This window comes from Carlito syrichta, unplaced genomic scaffold (assembly GCF_000164805.1).
Source record: "Carlito syrichta isolate Samal-C Ts95f unplaced genomic scaffold, Tarsius_syrichta-2.0.1 Scaffold289373, whole genome shotgun sequence".
Lineage (NCBI taxonomy): Eukaryota > Metazoa > Chordata > Mammalia > Primates > Tarsiidae > Carlito > Carlito syrichta.
In genome coordinates this window covers 3,955-22,121 of record NW_007233469.1, presented here as the reverse complement: position 1 = coordinate 22,121, position 18,167 = coordinate 3,955, and the positions used below count along the sequence as shown (strand labels likewise).

Here is an 18,167-nt window from a genome sequence, read left to right as displayed (position 1 = left end):
TATGTTTAGGATAGATATTTCTTGTTGATGGAGTGAACCTTTTATCATTATGTAGTGGCCCTCTGTATCTTTTTTAATTTTTGATAGCTTAAATGGTATTTGTCTGAAATTAGGATCGCGACTCCTCCTTTCTTCTTGTGTTCCATTCGCCTGAAAATTTGTTTCCCATCCTCTTACTTTGAGTCTGTGTATGTCCTTTCTAGTGAGATGGGTCTCTTGAAGGCAGTATATTGTTGCCTGGTGATATTTTATCCATTTTGTCATTCTATGTCTTTTCAGTGGTGCGTTTAGTCCATTCACATTCAGACTAATTGTTGAAATGTGAGAGTTCATCCCTATCATGGAGTTCTTATTGAGTTATTGTTCTTCCACTTGGTTTTTTCTTTTTTTTTTTTTTTTTGTCTTTCTTTTGGTTTTGGGGTTGGTTCATGTATATTTTATTCTTTTCCCTGTACTCTTGTGAAGAACGTTGTTCTTTTTTCCTTTTCTTCTGTGTTTAGTACTTTCTTAAGTGCTTCATGTAGAGATGGTTTTGTGGCTGCATAAGTTCTTAGGGATTGGATATCTGGGAAAGATTTTAATTCTCCCTCACTGATGAAGCTTAGCTTGGCTGGGTAGGTTATTCTTGGTTGAAATTGTTTATCCTTTAGGACTTTGAAGATAGGGCTCCAAGCTCTCCTAGCCTGCAGGGTTTCTGCAGATAAATCTGCTGCTATTCTGATTGGTCTTCCATGGTGGGTGGTCTGGCCTTTTTCTCTTGCTGCCTTTAGGATTTTTTCTTTTGTGCCTACTTTATTTAGGCGAATTATTATGTGTCTAGGAGTTGATCTTCTCATTTGTTGTCTTGCGGGGGTTATCTGAATCTCTTGTGTTTGAATTTTTGTATCACTGATTAGATAAGGGAAATTTTCTTGAATGATCTCGTGGAAAGTTTGTCCAATGTGGTCTCTGTTTCTCTTTCTGCCTCAGGGAGTCCGATTATTCTAGGGTTAGGCCTCTGAGGTAGTCACTCATCTCTTGAATGTTTTGTTCTGTCTTTTTTAGCTTATTTTCTGTGTTTTTAAGAGTTTGGGTTATTTCTATATTTTGGTCCTCAAGCTCTGAGATTCTTTCTTCTGCTTGGGTAATTCTGCTTTCCATGCTTATCAATTTGTTATCTATTTCATTCACAGTATTATTTATTACTGTTATCTCAGATATCAGCTCCTTCCTAGTTTCTTCTTGTGTCTCCTCAATTCTTTTTAATCTCTCCATTATTGTTTTGATATCTACATTTGCATTTTGAGACCCTTCATTCTGGGGACTTTTCATTGTTTGTATTCCAAAGTCAATTTTCTCAGTGTCTGCTCTCCCAGGCGTCTGGGAGAGACCCATACTCTTCTTTTGGTTTTTCTTCATTTCTGTAGATTTTTCTCCCTTTACCCCTTTCCCTCCCCCTCTTCAATTCTGTTTTTGAGGGAAGGTGGGGTTGCTTTTATTTCTCTTCTGCAATGACCTGTTCTTCCTTATGAGGGTCTTCTGGTTTTGTTCACTTTTCCCTCTGCTTTACAGTCTGTCTATTCAGCAGTTTGCAGTCTTGGTCCCTTTGCTCAGCTCTAAGTCCACAGAAAGAATCTAGAAGGCTTCTTTCCCAAAATCTATATATATTTTTAAAGGATGTTTTGAGGAGTTTCACGCCTGTGCCAAGTTCTAGACCGGAGCGGCGGGGGGCCGAGGCGCGCGAGCCACCGGGGTCCCGGAGCGGGCGGGCTGCGCGCGCCGCATCAGCCGCGGCCGGCAGCTCGCACGGGCGTCGCCGGCGCCCCAGCCCCTCCCGGCTGCCGAGGGCAGTCCTCCCGCGGGTACGCACACGTGCAGGCGGGGCAGCTCGGGTGGGGCACCTGGGCCATTTTTTTAAAAAAGGTTCTACAGCCTATTCATTGTGTTTCAAATTCGCCTCAGAAGTTGCTGTTCCATCTAAGGCTTATTATTATGATTACTCAAATTGTAAATGCTAACTTATTCCTATTAACCCAGCTGAACTGGGTGGAGAGTTGTCTACTGAGTGGGGAGGAGGGGAGGACACAAGTTTGGAGATGCAAAAGCCTCCTTAATGAAGGAGAGGTCATTGAAGATGCCCACCACCAGAAACAGAAAGCACTAGAATGAGGAGCTAAGAGTAAGTACCCAGGACTATGAGGAGGACAGGTTGGGTGCTCTTACTTTTGAAGAAACTCAAAGAGAGAGAATCTTCCCTTGGAGATTTGGGGCCCTCAAACTCCCCTGGCATTTGTCTGGTTTCACTAGCATAATCACAGCAAAGATCCTAGAGGATTCAAGGGCAAGTCCAGTGTAATGGTGATGCCAATGATGATGGCATTGTTGGTGCCTCTGACACTTAACTGAGCACCTACAGTAGACTAAGCATTGTTCTTGTCTCTACATACACAATCTCATTTAACTTCCACAACCACCCAACATGGTAGATACTATTATTACCTCCACTTTGAAGATGACAACATTAAGCCCCAGAGAGGTTGAGTGACTGACTCAGGGTCACAACAAGAGTAATGTTGGCTTCAGGATTGCAAACCCAGGTAGTCTTTCCAGAGTTCTAGACAGCCTCCTGAACCAACGGGACTGACCCAAAAGCACCCTTGAGAATAATCACTCCCCACGCCTTGCCCCCACATCGTTACTCCTAGCCAATCAGAGCCCACCAGTCCTCCAGCCATCAGCCTCAGGGTCTGACCACATGGAAGAGTCTCTGACGGGGATCAGGAGGGTATGCTGGCCACTGAGAAAGGCCGGCATGCATTAAGATCCTCCTGCTCACCATCACCCAGTCCCCCCAATTCTCACTTTAAACGACAGTAATGTTGCCCCAGGAATCTTTCCTTGTCTGGGGTTGACCTGAGCCCTGGAAATGTGCCCTGCCTTCCAAGAGCTAAATTCTTTTTTATTTACTTTGGCAGACCTAGCTCCTGACTCCCTGATTCTCTGTCCTTGGTCTTCTCCTGGTTCCTTGACTCTGAAGACAAACAACAGAAAGTTGACATCCAACAGGTGCCTAGCAATGGATGGTGGAATGTGGGTACCAAGCAGGTCTGAGAGCAGAGCCAGGTGCTCACGTGAATGTGTCAGGAACCAGCTTCACCATCTAGATTCATGAACTTGCCTGTCTCCGTCTGCCTGGCCATTAGGCCCTGAGACCAGCCTTGGCCCCCAGCAGGCTCTGGGTACCGGGCTCATGCCCTCAGACATACCCTGGCCTGTCATCAAGCTCCCTCTTACTCCAGACACAGAGTAGATACCACCTGGGCTCTTTCCTACCAACTTCCTTCACTTCTTCCCTCAGCCCCTGTCTTAGCTGGGTTCCTGATCCCTGCCCCAATGGGGATTTTAGACTTGACCCCTTAACCTGCTTGGCCTCCTCCCTGACCTGGCTGAGCTTCCAGAACTTGATCTTTGCCTGTATGACGGATTATCCTTTTCTTGCTTGGTTTTACCTTTCTCTGGAACGATTTCTCTGGGATCAACCATTTGTCAAGTCACCTCTTTTCTGCCTGGTTGAATTCCAGGTCTTAACACTCTCCTACCTTAGTCTGGACCTGCTCTGGCCAGTTTCCCTTGTGAAATCGGTTGAGTCATACTATAATATTAGGGGAAAGGAGACATAGTCCTTGGTGTTGATTTTCTCCTTTAATACTCACCCTAACCTTGAAAAGGGAGATTGAATTATCCCATAGATTAAAAAAAAAGAAAATGAGACTCAGGGAGTGTTATTATCTTGCCCAAGATCATACAACTACAGGCTGCTCTGAACTTTCCTCATTCATAAACTTTTTTTTTTTTTGAGTTGGACTCTCACTCTGTTGCCCAGGCTGGAGTACGGTAGCACGCACACAGCCACCATAGCCTCGAACTGCTGGGCTCAGGCAATCTTTCCACCTCAGCCTTCCAAGTAGCTGGAACTACAGGTGCGTGCCACAAGCCTGGCTAATTTTTTAATTTATTGTAGAGATGTGGTCTCACCAAGTTCCCAGGCTGGTCTTGAACCCCTGGAGTCAGGCCGGCCAAAGTGCTGGGATTACAGGCTTGAGCCAACGCACCCAGTTAACTTTTTTTTTAATATTTAAAGTCAAGGTCTTGCTCTGTCACCTCCTCCTTCATAACCTTCCTTTCCTGAAGTAGACTTCCAGACCAGCTAACTACTCCCTTGATGGAGGCCTCGTGAACAGAGCCAAGAAACTGCACACTTCTGGCTCAAATAATGACTTAAACAAAGGCATCTTTCTTCAAAACGCATATGCAAGGAGAAATTCAGAAGAACTGTTTGATTTGAGCAAACAGAATAGAATTGACTGACATCAAGTCAGAAGGCTGGGGGGAAGTGCAAAAAGACTGGATGAGCCGCAGCCGCAGGTAAGCTAGCTGTAACTGAGTAGGGAAATGACAGAGTTCAAGTTCATGAAACAGTGGGTTTGGAGAAGTAAGGAAGTTTGGGGAATATCTTCATGAAATTAGGTGTTGTGAAGGAAGAAAAGAAAACTCATTCCTAGGAACAGGGCGAGAAATTTGGGAGGCCAAGGAGGGAGGATTGCTTGAGCCCAGTAGTTCGAGACTAGCCTGGGCAACATAGTGAGACTTGTCTCTACAAAACATTTAAAAACTTATCTGGGCATGGTGGCATACTCCTAGAGTTCCAGGTACTCAAGAGGCTGAGGTGGAAGCATAGCCTGAGTCCAGGCGGTTGAGGCTACAGTGAGCCATGATTGTGCCACTGCATTCCAGCCTGGGTGACAGTGAGACCCTGACTCAAAAGAAAATGAATTAATAAAATCCTGGGAATGTATAAAACATTTTTAGAGTCAAATGCAGTCACTGACTACAAATTGAAACCATGACTATGTAACCCATGGTATCAAAATATTTAGTTAAGGAATCACCTTCAAGTACTCAATGTCCAGTCTCAGATCTTGATAAGCTGTCTCTGGTAGTTTCTGTCAAGGAACCTGCTAGGATATGAACGCCCAGAGGGCCAGGGGTTTTTGTCTGTTTTGATCACAGATGTATTCCACTGGTTAGCATTAACACCTAGTACATGACGGGTATTCAGTACATACTTGTTAAGCCAAGTAGGGCATTGCCCAGAGCCATCTGTGCTGTACAGCAGGACCAGGATCTGAACCTGCCCTCATGAACCATACAGTTGACAACTGGGATGCCTGCCACTGTTCCGCACCTCATTTAGGATTAGTCAGAAATAATGCACTTCCTCTGTGAACATGTTATTTCAGTGGATGCTATTGAGTTTCTTTGTCATATCCTGTAGAGAATTAGCCCATCTGCCATTGCCAGCTATTCTTTCGAGCAGACATGGATGGAGTTATCCAAACCCTGTAGTCTCTGCCCTTGTCAAAGTACCCCTCCCCCCCGGGGACAAAGAGGTGAAGTGCAGAAAGAAAATCCCTCCTCTCACCTCATCAACAAGGGTACATGCATAATGACCATTTGTATACCTAACCCTGAGTGGTACCCCATATCTTTAAAACAAAAAATAAAAATTATCTGAATAGTATGGACATGAAAAAAAAAAAAAGAAAGAATCCCTCCCTCCAGTTGGTGAGCATCAGGAAATGTGACTTCCACTCCTGCTCTTGTCACTAACAGCTCTGGGGACACATTCCTTCGCTCACCTGTTCCCCAGAAGGCTTCCTGGAAAGCAAAGGATTCAGAACAAGTGGTTTCTGCAAATGCCCAATTAATTCCTCTTCATGCCCCAGGCTCTTCTCCAAGCCTCATGACAGCTAGTGAACGCTTTCAACTGGAGTTCATGTTCATGGCAAACCACAATCAGTCTATGTTTTATTTATTTACTCCCTTTTCTGCTTTCCCCATTCCTATTCCCTCTTGCCTGGACACTCACTCAAGTATATTTGATATATATTTATGAATATATGCATGGCCTTATAAAGCATGTTGTATTGTTTTTGTGAGTGTATTTTTAACTCACATAAGTGTTCTGTCATTGTTTTCATTCTGATATACATATATATATGTTTTTTAAGTCAACACTGAGTTTTGTTTTGTTTTGAGACAGGATCTTGCTCAATCACCCACGCTGGAGTGCAGTGGCACAATCATATCTCACTGTAGCCTTAAACACAGGCTCAAGGGATTGAACCCGACAGGGTCTCACTATGTTGCCCAGGCTGGTCTCAAACTTCTGGCCTCAAGCAATCCTCCCACCAAAGTGCTGGGATTACAGGCATGCCTGGTCAGAGTTTTTAAGATCTATGTTGCTATGTGTACATCAGGTGTGTTCTATAAAATTATTGAATAGTATTCCACAGTATCAATGCAAGATATTTTACATATCCATTTTCTTAGAGATGAAGCAGGTGGCTTCCATAAACACTCTGATGAGTGTCCTTGTATGTGTCCCATCATGGCTCTGGGTACCAGTGTACCTGGGATACATACCACAAGAGGGGGGATGGTTAGATCATAGGGTAGTCGTGGGCCTAACTGAATAGATGCTGCCATCATCCTTCAAGTGCCCGGCAGACTCTAGTCTCCCACCAGCAGTGAGCAGTTCATTCCCCGACATGCTTCACAGCTGCCCTTTCTGATTCTTGTCAATCTGATAGCCTGCAAGCGCAACTCACTGTGGTTTTCATTTACATTTTTCACTTGTAATGCATCCAAAGATTGTTTTCATGTGCATGTAGCATTTATATTTTGCACTCTGTGAATCATCTGCTGGCATTCTTTACCCACTCTTAGATGGGTTTTTTGTCTTTTCTGATGATTTTCAGGAGTTTGTTATGTGTTCTGGGTTTCCCTTGTTAGTGTCAGACATGGCGTTTTTTTTCCCCATGACTGTCATCTTTCTGATAACTTTCTTTGTGATGCTGTGGTCTGTCTTTTAAGGAGAAGTGTATATTACATAAGGCAGTACTCCACCTTTATTTCTCTCTATACCTTGAATGAGATTTCACAACACCATCTCCTCAACAACCCATCTTTTCCTTGTTTCTCATTTTCCTTCTTCTCTTCCTCCTTCCTCCTCTTCTTTTTTGTAAAGAACATGTCTCACTATGTTGCCCAGACTGGTCTTGAACTCCTGGGCTCAAGCAACCCTTCTGCCTCAGCCTCCCAAAGTGCTAGGATTGCAGGCATGAGACACCACGCCAGTCCTTTTCCTTGTTGACTGGTGACACCACCTATCACCTACTAAGTCTACTTCTGAGTCCTTTTTTCTGTCCCATGGGTCCATCTGTCAGTTCCTATGCTTGTAGCATACTGCTTTTATTTATTTGTTTGTTTGTTTGTTTGTTTGTTTTTTGAGTTGGAGTCTCGCCCTGTCACCCAGACTGGAGTGCAGTGGCTGCTCCTGCCCACCGCAGCCTTGGCCTGCTGGACTCCAGCGATCCTTCCACCTCAGCCTTCCAAGTAGCGAGAACTACAGGCTCGTGCTACCACACCCGGCTAATTTTTGATTTATTGTAGAGATGAAGTCTCGCCAAGTTGCCCAAGCGGGTCTCGAGCCGGCGGGCTCAGGCAATCCACTCACCTCAGCCTCCCAAAGGCACGGGATTACAGGCTGAGACACTGAGCCTGGCTTGCTTTTATTACTATGACTTTGTACTGTAGCATGTTGTTAATCTCTGGTAGAGAAAAGTCCCTTCTCTTTATTCTTCTTTTTCTAAATGCCTTAACCATTCTTTCTTAATTTTCTCCTTTGCATGATTCGGTCTGCTGTTGTTGACTTCAGGACACACAAAGCTGGTTCATCTCAACACACAACTCACAAGAAAAGACCTGTGCCCCTTCCACTTTCCCTCACCATCCCACCCAAAGCATTCATTCTCATGCGCCTGCACTCACTCTCTTTGCTCCCACCCCCAATAACGGAAGTACAGGGTCACAATCCTTGGACAAATAGCCACTTAACTCATGGTAAAGGCCTGGAAAACCAAAGAAAATCAGCAGACTGAGTCTGATTTTACTGAGTCCTATACCCCAAGGTAGAACAGTGCCTGACATCCACAGAAGACATTAAATAAATTTTTTGAAATCTGTTGAATGGTTGAAAGGGAAGCAAAAATAAATGGTTTCACTCTCATGCCAGACTTATTTCCATTTTCTACCTACAAGCTTCTTGCACAAGCATCAGAACAGAGCCTGATCTAGGTTTTCCCTTCCAGAAGATGTTTCACAATTTTAACCAACTCTATTGCAACCATTAATGGGGAAATAGAGCTTACATTAGACCTAGGAGGATTGTAATAGAGACTGATGAGGAACCAGCACCTGGGAAAGGAGAAAGGTGCTGAAGTGGCCTGGGGCTTGGTTATTAAGTAAAGGGCAATAAGCTGATAAGAATTAAAAAGAGTCTGTGCTCATTGCTAGTGAGGACAGGGGAGGAGAGTCCAAAAGATTATCAAACACTTGTTCTCTTCAATAGGGCCAGGTCTTGACAGCTCTGTTTTTAAGGCTATATATTTTGGATACTTCTAGTGTTTGGTTTTCTGGAAGAAATTCGACTTTGCTTTTGCAAATGTGATCTTCTCTAACACATATTCCACTGTTCCCCCATTAAAAGAATTGCTTTCATAAAATGATTTGCTCAACAGAAGAGTTTGAGCTCCGACCATGTGCCAGGTACTATTCTGGGCACTGGGATACAGCAGAGACCAAAACAGAGAAGGGTTCTATCCATGGGAGGCGGATACCCCAGTGGGGAGCACACATTGCCATGCTAATAACAAGAGGTTTCTTAGAAATGCAACTATCGTGTTGTAACAAGGTGCTGGTGGTGTTTTGTTTTGTTTTTTAATACAATGCTCACATTTTAGCAGATCTGACTCTGTTATATTTGTTTATTTTCTCCCAGATTACTGTCTCACAGAAACTGTGAGAGAGAGAGTAAATATTTGCTGTTTTCAGCTGCAAAGATCAGGAGTAGTTTGTTAGGTAGCAGTAGATAACTGATACATATGTTTAGTACCCAAAGTGAGGTACCGCCGTGACAAAAACCTAAAAATATGGTGGTAGGCTTAAACTTGGACTCAGTGGTGACCTACATTTAATGAGGCTGAGATGCCAGTTTCTCCAGCATTATGCGAAGGTGGAAATGCAAAGTCTCCTGGAGATGAGACTATTGAACTGGATTTCTCTTTTGCAACCTATGCAACCACCCTCCAACTACACATTCCAGGAAAGCACAGAGGACAGTCCCTTCACTAAAACATTGAGAAATTTGTTTTTGAGGGAGCATCTGTATCCTTAAACATTGCTGTGATTGTTCCCCTTTATAGGCCGGGTGTGAAAGAGGTCACTTCAAGACGGGCTTCCTAACTTTAATCAAGATAATAAAATCCTAGAGCGATGGAGGACAAGTGGCAGCACTTCATCCCCAAAGGCAAGATGGGTGCATTTACCATTTTTAAAAAAAACAGAGGAATATACCAGTAATCAGACTCGGCCCATAGGGATTTTGTCAGTAGTTCAATGATCACTGTGGCCCAGGAATGAAATATATAACCAGTTTGTTGTTGTTGCTGTTGTTGTTATTGTTTTTGAGTCGGAGTCTCACTCTCAGGCTAGAGTACAGTGGCACACTCACAACCACCCCAGCGTTGACCTGCTGGCCTTCGGCTATCCTCCCACCTCAGCCTTCCAAGTAGCCGAAACTACAGGCACACTACCACACCCAGCTAATTTTTGATTTATTGTAGAGATGAGAGCTCACCAAGTTGCCCAGGCTGGTCTCGAACCCACAGCCTCAGGCAATTCACTCACCTTGGCCTCCCAAAGTGCTGGGATTACAGGTTAAGCCACCAAGCTCAGCCTATGGCCAGTTTTTTAGGGTACATTTTTATTTATACAAAAAAAAGAAAGCCGTAGGTCTAGTGGCCATAACAATAAAGTAGTCACCACAATAAAGCCATGGCTGCTCACCCAGTTTCCAAACCTAAGTCAACTCACAGATCTAGAGAGCTTTAAGTGAAATATAGACCAGGACCGCTTGAGGGAGGACCCTGTATTGTGCTGACTGGGTCATATGAGCAGAAAAGAATATAGACTCTGTATTCATCAGGGTCCAACAAGGAGACTGAAATAGGAAGTCACAGATATAAGGAACAGCCACTACTCCCATGTCAAGATCTGACCTTATTTTAAGGAACATGGCAATTAATGCCAAGAAAGCCATTTATGGGAAAGTGCCTACTTGGTGTCACTTTACTGCAAGTATATCCTGTAAACCTTTCCTCAAACCCTCCCTGAAGAGATCTGCAGCCATCTACCGGAGTAACTGTGCATAGGAGAAAACTTATTTTTCAGGAATCACTACACACTACATGTGTCAGAATTACTACATTCTGACTTAACACTAGTCCTGAGACCAATGGTACTGTGGTTCTCCAGTCCAGGGCTTCCTGTAATCAGGTGACAGATGAAATCTCACCTCCAGTGGGCCCCTTTGGTCCACAGACTCATGTTTGTTATATCCCTAGTGCCTGAATGTATAATTGGCATAACATATTTGAAAACTGGGAGCATCTCACACTGGCTGTTGGATTAAACAGATGAGGGTCAACGTGGTAGGAAAGGTTATGTGAAAGGCCGTGAATACTCCTCTCACTACCAAGATGGTAAACCAGAAGCAGTGCTGCAAAGAATTTCCTATTACACCCTGACTTAATTCACCAGTTGGAAAGGAGAAGAAGTCAGATGGATCTTGGAGAATGACTATGGGTGATTCTAAAATTACTCACGCAGTGACTCCAACTGCAGCTACTCTCCTAGGTGTAGAATCATTACAGGAATAAGTGAACACAGCCCTTGGCACTTGGTAAGCAGCCACTGATCTGACAGGTGCCCTTTTCTCCATGTTAATTTATAAGGCATACCAGAAGGCCCCTGCTTGTATCTGGCAAGGCCAACTGTATAACTTTACAGTCTTGCCTTGGTTATTTCAATTTTAATTTCTGCCATAATACAGTTTTCAGAGATCATGATCATGACATGTCTCCAGACGTCACACTGATCTGCATCATTGTGTTGTCTGGGTCATATGAGCAGAAAGTAGCAAGTACTTTAGATACTGTATTAGTCAGGGTCCATCCAGAAGACAGAAGCAGACAGTCACTGATGCAAGGAACAGCATTACTCCTATGGCAAGATCTGACATTTATTTATTTATTTATTTAGGCATTTAGTCAGAGTCTTACTGTCACCCAGGCTGGAGTATAGTGGCACACTCAGTGGCCACTGCAGCCTCAACCTGCTGGACTCAGGCAATCCTTCCACCTCAGCCTTCCAAGTAGCTGGAACCACAGTTGCCCAGGCTGGTCTCAAACTGCTGGGCTCAGGCAACCCTCTCACCTTGGTTGGCCTCCCACAGTGCTGGGATTATAGACGTGAGTCCCCACACCCAGCCAAAATCTGACCTTATTTAAAGAACATGGCCAGAAGTGCCAAGAAGGGATGCCAAGAAAGCCGTTCATGGGAAAGTGTCCACTTGGTGTCATTCTGCGGCAAAGCCATCTGAATAGTACCAAAAGATACAGCTGGTCATGGTGTATGGTGGCCTCTGTGCACTACAGGAACGAGGCACTGCAGAACAAGACACTGGAGAGGTCACAGCAGGATCCATATGTTGGAGAAACCTTGTGCCGCAGGAGTCCCATGCTAGAGAAATTTGAACTGTCAACACATGGCAAGAGGAGCACACCAGAACCAGGGAGAGAAAGTCATCCTTTTCCGAAATTCCTCTGCATCCTTACTGATAAACCTTCACACCGTTTCAGGTGGCAAAGTAGAACCGTGTCCAGAGCATGTCAAGAACTAGAAAACAGGTCTAAGATTTTTATCCTACTTGCAAACTAACAAGTTAGACTGCCATAGTTTAATGGATATTGCCATAATACATGAGCTGCCAGGCTCAGATTCAAATATTGTTATTACATGTAGCATGGCAAGCAGAATGAACTTCACATTAATCTTGGTTCTCCTTGCCTCCCAAGTCCTATAGGAATGACACAGAAGAGCCCAGGCGGATGGTATGCATGGTAGGTTGGCATCACAGCTGAAGAACTCTGGTCTTAGGAAGCCCAGGTCTTTTATAAGCAAGCAAACTTGCCTAACCTTTTCCCTATTACATTTATCGTATCGGACAGTAAATAAACTTGACCCTGCTGCAAGAGGAAACACTATCTCTATCTTCCAAACATTTCTGAAAATATAGTCTGAATCAAAGGCTATTGGTGCCTCTGTTGACAAGAACAAATTGGGGGATGTTTGTTATGTAGCAGTAGATAATTGACACATATTTTTAGTACCCAAAGTAAGGTACTGTCATGATAAAATCCTGAAAATATGGCAGTAGACTTAAACTTGGACTCAATGGTGGCCTACATTTATGAAGCTGAGATGCTAAGAGTTTCTCCAGCATCATGTGGAGGCGAAAATACAAAGTCTTCTGGAGATAAGACTATTGAACTGGATTTCTCTTTTGCAAACTAAGACACAGGAGGTTGAGAAAGAACTGTCTCCCAGTGATATTCACCCCCTCATTTCTACAGGTCTTGGCTTCTGGCAAATTTATCCGTGAGTATGCCACTCCTTCAGTCACTCCTGACAGACAGAAGATGGGGGCAGGGGAGAATCTTTAATTACATAGCATTTAATTAAGTTTTCAAGCTACAGAACTCCAAGCAACAGGATCAGGCTAGCCTACAGCAGACCCAGTTAAACAAATCTGATGAGCCATCAGGGCTTACATAAGAAATCCAGGTGACTTGATCCATAATATTTGTATTGACTTTTCTACTCAGCCTGAGGTATTGATCCAGGCACAGTGAGATGTATTAGCAATTACCCAGACTCCACCTTGGCCCACAAAAAGGAAATCTAGGCAATGTTATCATCCATAACAACCCTGGGCAGTGTGTGGGGGCTGATGTGGGTGCATTTCAGGGAAAAGGTAGTATTTCCTTAAAGACCACATAGGAGGCTTTCTTCTCCTAGGAGGAATACAAGTCACTTCAGTTCTCCCACAGAAGAACAACAGCCCCAGGGACACACGTAGTGTCCTGAAAAGAAAGTTCTGTTGCAATTTGGGGATTCACTAAGTGGGACTTACATCAGTTGGAGGGCACAGATTGACAGTGTCTCCAACAACTGTGCTGGCTGGCTGCAGGATGCCATAGGGCTCCCAAGTGGCAGAGCAGCTTCCACGACAGCCTTTAACGTGCTGCAGAGCCTTCTCTTGCCCTGGTCCCCCCTTGAAACAGGCAAGTACCCAGTAATTCCCCACTCGAAACAGACAAGCAGGCTGCAGGGGACTTTATAGCTGGGTTGAAGTCACGCACACAAATGTGTATGTCATCTCCAAAATCCAAAAGGCTTAACTATCATTGTTCTTCATCATGGTAGATGACACAAGTGCAGCAACTTGTCTTTTACCTGGGAGAGGGTAACGCAACATGTTCCACACCACAGAACCACCAGAAACTTTACTGGAGTGACTGTCCCTTAGTTGTTTGGGCGTTTATTTCACACTGCAAATGTCTTCCCAAGGGATTCTAAACTACATGCTGCTTCTTGCTTACCAGATCCAATAAGCCATCAACATAGTGGAGTATTGTGACTCTTTCTGGAATGTGAAAAACAATGTGACAGAAAGCAGAATTGACATAGACCTGAGGCAAGACTGTAAAGGTATACAGTTTGCCTCGCCAAATACAGGCAGGTGGTTTCTGGTATGTCTTACAAATGGATATGGAGAAAAGGGCACCAGTCAGGTCAGTAGCTGCTTACCAAGTGCCAAGGGTTGTGTTTACTTATTCCTCTAATGATTCTGCACCTAGGAGAGCAGCTGTAGTTGGAGTCACTGCATGAATAATTTTAGACTCACCCATAGTCATCCTTCAAGATTCATCTGACTTCTGCACATTTCCAACTGGTGAATAAAGTCAGAGTGTGATAGGTACTTCTTTCAAATCTTTTATGGTGACCTGAATCTCTGCAGTTTCCTGTGGGATGCAGCACTACTTCTGGTTTGCTATCTAGGTAGGGAGAGAAGTATTCATGGCCTTCCACATAGCCCTTCCTACCACAGTGGCCCTCATCTGTTTGGTCAGAGAGCTGATGTGAGATGCTGCCGGTTTCCAAATATATCTATACCAATTATACATTCAGGCACTAGGGATGTAACACACGTGTGTCTGTGGACCAATGGGACCCAATGTGAGATAGACTTATGGGAAGATTTTACTGTCAACCGACCACAGTAAGCTCCCGCTGTGACAGAGAAGCCACAGCAACATTGTTGGTCTTCAGGATTAATGTCAATTCAGAATCACTATCTAATGATTTCTTATAAGTTTTAGCCAGGTCCTTGGAGACACAAAATGTCTTAGAAAGATTTGATTGTACTTAGAGACCAATATACACTTTCAAAAGAAAAAAAAGAGGACTGCTGGTGTGATTTCTTTCTCCTGATTAGACCCTACCTGATACCAGGGCATAAAGCTTATGTCATAAAAATTAGGCTAGGAAGACACTAGAGGAAGTTCCAGATTACCCCACCCTGGGGAGAGCAGATGGGGGTGATGTGGGTGGGAGAAAAGAGAGTTAGAACTGGAGAAAAATGGGAGGATCTTTTGGGGGGACCATCTCTCACTAGCTCCAGGTCAGGCCAATGGCTGCAGGTCATCTTGTGTTTCTTAGGCTGAGAAATCAGGTCGATTGTTCTTCCCAGCACCTTCTGATGAGGCCTTCTGTGGGGGACAGATTCTAAGGTAGCCCCGTGACCTCCAGCCCCTAATATCCACATCTTTGTGTGATACCCTTGTGTGGATTTGCTTCTAACCAACAGCAAAGGTGATGGCATGTATGTGATTATGTGTTTGTGATTACATTACATCAGATTCTAGTGACCACCTTGCCAGAGTCTGTCTCTCCCTTGCTAGCTTTAAGGAAACAAGCAACTATTTGGGGAAATTCATGTATCATGACACCATGGGTGGCTCCAGAAACTGAGATTGGCCACTGGTCAACAGCTTGCAAGAAGCAGAAGTCCTCATTTTACAGCTGTGAGGAACTGAATTCTGCCAACAACCTGAATGAGCTTGAGAATAGATCCCTCTCCAGTTGAACCTCAGATGAGACTATAACCACAATGCCTTGACTGCAGCCCTGTGGGACCGTAAGTTGAAGATCCAGTGAAGCTGTGCTCAAACTCTGAACTCACAGAAACCATGAGATAATAAATGTGTTTTTTTTAAACCACTGTGTTTGTGGTACTGTTGCTACACATCAGTAGATAATTAGCACACCCTTCCATCAAAGTTGCTTACATGTAACCCATTAGTCACAATGTTTTCTTATGCCCCCAGGACCCAGTCCAAAATGCCTTTGTGGATACCTGCACTACTTGCGAGCACTCAAGACATCAATCCTCTATCAATCATAGGTGAAGTCATTGGTACCCAGAAAGTCTCTGGTTGCCTAGATGCTTCCAGTTTCAGCACTTGGGTAGAACTAGAGGGCACTGGGTCCCAGGGATATTACAGGTGCCTCTAGCAAGTACGGGCCCAATGCAAAAGCAAATGTGGACCATCCCCAACATGCAATACAAAGATTTCCCGCCCTTTCCCTATGAGTAGAGAAAGTGGCATCAGCTGGGCAAGGGCAAAGTTCTTTGTAAAAGTGAGAACAATGTATCAGATCACCAAAGGAAGGAGGCTGGCACCTTACTTCCTTACAGAATGCAGTTTCCATTTCCCAGGTAGAATCTGGTGGTTCCCAAGACATCCATGACTCAAAGAACTTGCCCCTTGGTAACCAACGATCTGCTTTTGGAATTCAGATTAAAAGCTTGAGCCCAGGCAAAGCTCATGTCTCTCCAGAGCCCATTTTTTCCTCCTGTTCTTTGCCACTTGACCCTTTCCCTGTCTCTCTTTCCCACAGTCTTCTCAGATCTTCCTTTAATCCAGCCCAGGGATGGCTGTGTCAAGGGGAGAGTTTAATTGCAACCGCATTTCTCAGGCCAGATGGAGCCAATCAAAGTCGGGATTTGACTGGTGACATTTGACCCCAGGAACAATTAGGTGCTCCCTCCTCTAACAGGGGCCATGGCCCCAAGCAATGCTTGGTCATCACAGGTATAGATTCACCATTGACAGTATGACCAGTTGTTGGCATTTATTCTTCACAGACATTATGTGTTAGGACGCTGAGAAATTTTGAAAGGCTTTTTTCTTTTCTCCATTGGATATTTATTTCACCTGAATGAGAATGTTAGCTACCGGAATTGTACATTGTCAGTACTTGGAGAAAACAGACAGGGTTTGAATTTTCTTGAATACCAAATAAGATTGTTCTTATTTTACTTGTCATGCTTTCCAGGCAGGCCAGGCATTGACTTAGCACCTCCTTTTTTTAAATTTTATTTTAAAGATGTGGGGTACAAATCAGGATTAGGTATGCAAGTGGTCATCAGACAGGTATTTAGCACTTCCTCAGTCAACAAAATACAACTCACCAAAGCACCCACCTTGTGATAGAGTCCATATCTATCCTGCCTTACTCAGGGCCCCAGGATTATTGTCATATGCCCTTTATATAACTGACTATAGCATTCACAATGTTCAGGGAGCATGGGAAAGAGAAAGGCTTCTTATCAAATAAGATAATGCAGGCATGAAAGCCATCCTCCACATGGTACCATGTCACACGGACTCCCTGGTCCTCCAAGCGCTTCTTGTAGAGCAGGGAGTCATCACGGAGGACATCATTCTCACAGCTCACCAAGAAGGCCTCAGGAAGCTGAGCAATGATCTCATCATCTGCTGTCAGGGGTGAATTTTCTGTATCCAGTATGTGTTTGACTTCTAGATAGAGAACTTCGTTAAAAGGGGCAGGAACCCTGGGTTGGTAGCCTCTTTGCTTGAATCTCTTGGGGATGTTGTCAGGGCTGATCCACTTCCCGTACTTCCTCCAGACATCCGGGGGTACATGAGCACCATTCAAGATGGCCTCCCGCCAGGAGCGGTCAATGGCAAAATAGTTACACATACAAGTCACCATGAACTTCCGGGAAAGGAATGGTACGTTTTGGTTCTGCTGAAAGGATGGCAATTGCATACTGAATCCTTGGATAACTGGACAAATCAGGACCTGAGCCCGGATCCGGGGGAGATCTGATCTGCCCAGCAAGGTTTGGGTGACAAAGGCAGCCACCCAACCTCCGATGCTTTCTCCACAGATTACAACCCGGGAGGGGTCCACCCCATAGGCTTCCAGGGCCTTCAGGAAGTGAATGGAGGCGTTCAGGCAGTCTAGAGAAATGATGGGGAAGTGGTGATCAGGAAATTTGCGGTACCTAAGGAGAAGAAAGGAACGACAGTATACTGGTGTGGACAGATGCTGCTTGGGGATGGGGGCATAGCAACAGAAACCTCAACCCACCCCCCGTCCCAAGACTGTATCCAATTAAATCCTCAGGATAACCCTGTGAAGTAAGGATTTTTATCCCCATTCTTTTCTTAGGAAAATGTGAAGAATCTACCCCGAGACATACAGGCCTGGATTATTGCCTCCAAACCTATGTTCTGTCAGTTTCCCATAAATGTATAAACTCCATACAAGATTATACAACTTTAAAGCTATTTGCAGCCAGGGGCAGTGGCTCACGCCTATAATTCCAGCACTTTGGGAGGCTGAGGTGAGAGCATTGCCTGAGCCCATGGGTTTGAGACCAGCCTGGGCAACTTGGCGAGACCTCATCTCTACAATAACTCAAAAACTTAGCCGGGCATGGTGGCACAGACCTGTAGTTCCAGCTACTTGAAAGTCTGTGGCAGAAGGATTGCCTGAGCCCAGAAGGTCAAGGCTGCAGTGGCCATCAGCATGCCACTACACTCCAGCCTGGGCAACAAAGTGCAACTTCAACTCAAAAAAAAAAGCTATTTGCTAGGATGGGTGTGGTAGCCCACACCTGTAATCCCAGCACTTTAGAAGGCCAAGGCAGGAGGATTGCTTGAGCCCAGGAGTTCAGGATCACCCTGGACAACATAGCAAGTCCTCATCTCTACAAAACAAAAAAATTAGCCAGGGATAATGGCACGTGCCTGTAGTCCCAGCTACTTGGAAGGCTGAGGCAGAAGGAT

The 18,167-nt window shown here is 44.6% G+C and overlaps 1 protein-coding gene across 1 annotated transcript; it reads right to left on the bottom strand.

Annotated features, from left to right (window-relative positions):
* Positions 1–16,605: 16,605 nt before the first annotated feature.
* On the bottom strand, positions 16,606–17,380 carry AADACL4 (arylacetamide deacetylase like 4; the record flags this gene model as incomplete). The annotated part of the gene is made up of 1 exon (XM_008054278.1): positions 16,606–17,380. A coding segment is annotated over one exon (775 nt), but the record flags the coding sequence as incomplete, so codon positions are not given.
* Between the last annotated feature and the right edge of the window lie 787 nt (positions 17,381–18,167).